Source organism: Colletes gigas, unplaced genomic scaffold (assembly GCF_013123115.1).
Source record: "Colletes gigas isolate AHSC1104 unplaced genomic scaffold, ASM1312311v1 Colletes_gigas_Sc00200, whole genome shotgun sequence".
In the NCBI taxonomy this organism is placed as follows: domain Eukaryota; kingdom Metazoa; phylum Arthropoda; class Insecta; order Hymenoptera; family Colletidae; genus Colletes; species Colletes gigas.
Genome location: NW_025106823.1, coordinates 1,638 through 4,890, shown reverse-complemented (window position 1 = coordinate 4,890; position 3,253 = coordinate 1,638). Strand labels below are relative to the sequence as shown.

Sequence of the window (3,253 nt, the reverse complement as noted above, 5' to 3'; positions counted from 1 at the left end):
CTCGGCCAACTGGGACTCATCATCACCCTGGGCACTCGCCCGGGTCCGTTGTACCCCGAAGCCGCCGCCATGGACCACACCGGTCTCCGGGGAAGCACCTCGGCTCAAGACACTGCGCAACGGCACCTCCTGGAACAGGAGCTCCCGAAATTCGAAGCGCTCCCTCCAACCACTCACCTGACCGAACACCGCATCCGTCTGAAGACACCAGAACCGGTCAAACAACGCTATACGCCGCGGAACCCGGTGACGCAGGCCCTCATCGACCCCTCAGGGGCTGTGTCCGGCAATCGTCGGCCGCAGTACAGGGCGTAGCGACCCCGAGGTACCTGAAGCTAATCACACCGTAAGCCTCCTGTTGGTCGTCACAACGATCCACTCACAATTCCTTTTTTGGTTTTGTGAATGGTACGTGACGGCAGTAGAAGCGGGGGCCTTGGCTTAACCGCCTGGGCCAAGAGTATGGCGACTCTATAAAATCGCCCTCCAATCTTAAGCTATGGTGCGCGGCGATGGGATGCATGGTTGGGGGAGAAGGCCCAATCCCAAGCGACCACCTCCGGGGCACCTGCCGAACCCCCGGAGTATTAGGCTTACCCGGGTAAGGCGGCTCTGCCCGGGTGGACCTTTATTTCCGACCAACGCGTGGGAATTATATGGATTCACAAATTAAAACGGGGATGGGACGGGTTGTTTCGGTTGGGGAGGACGAAGACGGTGCTGGGGCTGGAGTGACGGTGCTCGCGCCTCACTCAGCGCCTGGCCAGGCTTCGTGGATGGTGGAGGAGGACGACGAGACTGCGTCAGTCTCGTCCTTCTCCTCCACGAGGAGCCACATAGGCTCCAAGAGGAAGCGGACGGGGCAGGCCGTCGACGGAGTGGACCGGGCGATGAACCCGGTCGTGATGGTGAGTTGCCTCAGGGACGAGGTAACCGAGGAGATATCCGAGAGGATCTCCTCGTCCCTGAAGCGGGTCGAGAAGGTTGCCGCAGCCTGCTCTCTAAAGGGGCAGAAAAGCAGCGTGGCTAGAGGCCCTGCGAGAGGCTGCGCAAAATATGGGGGAGGCGGCGCAGGAGTTGTGCGGGCGAAATGCCCGGCTGCAGCTCCAGGTGGAGGAGGAGCGACGGGGGAGGATGAGGGCAGAGGCGCGCTGGAACAGCGCAGCCCTCCCTCCTATCCTCCCTCCTCCTCCACCTCCACCACCACGACCCACGGTCGTGGAAAAAAAGCGGAGTGCGGCGGCGGTGTTGCGGGGACCTTCCACCCGCACTCCGCCTGCGCAGAGTTCCCCATTCTCCTCAGAGGACGAACTTCTGAGGAGGATCGGGAACATGATCGATGGCAAGCTGGCCGCCTTCCGGGAGGAGCTCCTCCACGGAGGTGCGGTCGGCGGGAAGGCGGTGCCTCCCCGACCAAGGTCGGTTCGGGCGGGGAAGGGCGAGATGTGGGGGGAGGGACTCCTCCCACCGTGGCCGTGTCCCGGTGCCCAGCGGGGTCGTGATTGCCCCCGAGGGAGATGTGCGGGTCGGGAAATCCGCAGGTCTCCGCGGGGCGGTGTGGACCCGGGTCCCCTCTCCGCCGCTAGAAAGGGGCGGAAGTCCGGGAGCGATGGTGGTAGGGGCGCGACCCAGTGCACCGCGGGCGCGAGTGAGGCACGTGAGCAGTGGTGCACCTCGCCGTGGACCACAGCGGTCAGTGTTACCGCTGCGGAGCGAATGGCCACCGCGCGAGCCAGTGTTCGGCGGCCCCCCCACTGCCCGCTATGTGCGGACATGGGGAGGCCAGCCGATCACAGGGTCGGGAGCAAAAAGAGCTCTCCCCCCTCCCGGAAGGGGAAGAAGAAGGGGCCCACCCCGGTTCAGGCACCACGGTCGCTGGCAGCGTCCACAATGGAGGTGGACGGTGCCACGGGGACGGACAGCCGGGAGGAGGCTGGAACGGCCGTTAAATAACGGCGCCCCGCCTCCTCCTCCAGGCCAATCTCAACCACTGTCGCGCGGCACAGGACATGATGTCCCAAGTCCACGCGGAGTGGGGTGTTGGCCTGGCGGTCGCCGCCGAGCCGTACCGCGTGCCTGATCACCCACATTGGGTGGGCGACGCGGACGGTTTGGTGGCGACGGTATGGGGAGGTGGCGACGGGTCCCCGCCGTTCTCCATTCTGGAGCGCGGTCGGGGTTTCGTCGCCGTGGACTGGGGGGGAGTCGCCGTAGTGGGGTGCTACATCTCGCCCCGCAGCGGTCACGCCGCGTTCGAGCTGTACTTGGCCGAGGTCGCGGCATGCGTGCAGCGCTGCGCGGCCCGGCCGGTGCTGGTCCTGGGGGACTTTAACGCCAAGTCGGTGGCTTGGGGATCCCCTAGGACCACCGTTCGCGGCGGGATCCTGGGCGACTGGGCGGCGGGGCTCGACCTTCGGTTACTGAACCGGGGGTCGGAGCACACGTGCGTGCGGCGATATGGGGGGTCTATCGTGGATGTTGGATTCGCGACCCCCAACGCCGTGCGCATGGTGTCGGATTGGCAGGTGGTCCCGGAGGCAGAGACACTCTCAGATCACCGGTATATCCGGATGGAGGTCTCTGCCGCCGGGGCTGCATCCCGGCACCACCGCCCGGATGGCACCCCACCGCGCCGCTGGGCGCTTCGGCGCCTGGACAAGGACGCCCTGATGGCAGCTGCCCTCGCTGCAACTTGGCCGCAGGTGGCGGCCGAGTTGCCGAGCATGGAGGAGGAGGCTGCCCGGCTCGGGGTACTAGTCGCAAACATTTGCGACGCGTCGATGCCCCGGGTCGGGCGAGCTTCTCCTCGCCGGGCGGTGTACTGGTGGTCGGCCGCGATCGCGGAATTGCGGGTCGCGAGCGTCCGCGCCCGACGCCAGTACGCCCGCGCGCGCCGTCGTCTACGACCGGACGATGGCGTGGCGCGAGCGAGGGCAGATGACCTGTATGAGGCATACCGGATGGCGCGGGTTGCTCTGCAGGTCGCCATCAAACGGGCCAAGACCCGGGCATGGAAGGATCTCCTCCAGACCCTCGATGACGATCCTTGGGGGCGCCCGTACAGGGTGGTGCTGAAGAAGCTCCGCCCGTGGGCGCCCCCCGTCACCGAGGGTCTTGACCCCCGGCTGCTGGAGGACGTGGTCAATACTCTTTTCCCAATTCGGGTGAGGGGACCACGTCCTCCGGTGGAGGCGGCAGTCCCTAGGGAGTGGGCGGCCGAACTGGGGGTCACTCAGGGGGAGCTGGCCGCGGC

At 66.3% G+C, this 3,253-nt stretch overlaps 1 protein-coding gene across 1 annotated transcript; it reads left to right on the top strand.

Moving 5' to 3' along the window:
- Positions 1–680: 680 nt before the first annotated feature.
- Positions 681–2,750, top strand: LOC122404340 (the record flags this gene model as incomplete). The annotated part of the gene is made up of 2 exons (XM_043408275.1): positions 681–983; positions 1,977–2,750. Coding segments are annotated over exons 1-2 (1,077 nt in total), but the record flags the coding sequence as incomplete, so codon positions are not given.
- Between the last annotated feature and the right edge of the window lie 503 nt (positions 2,751–3,253).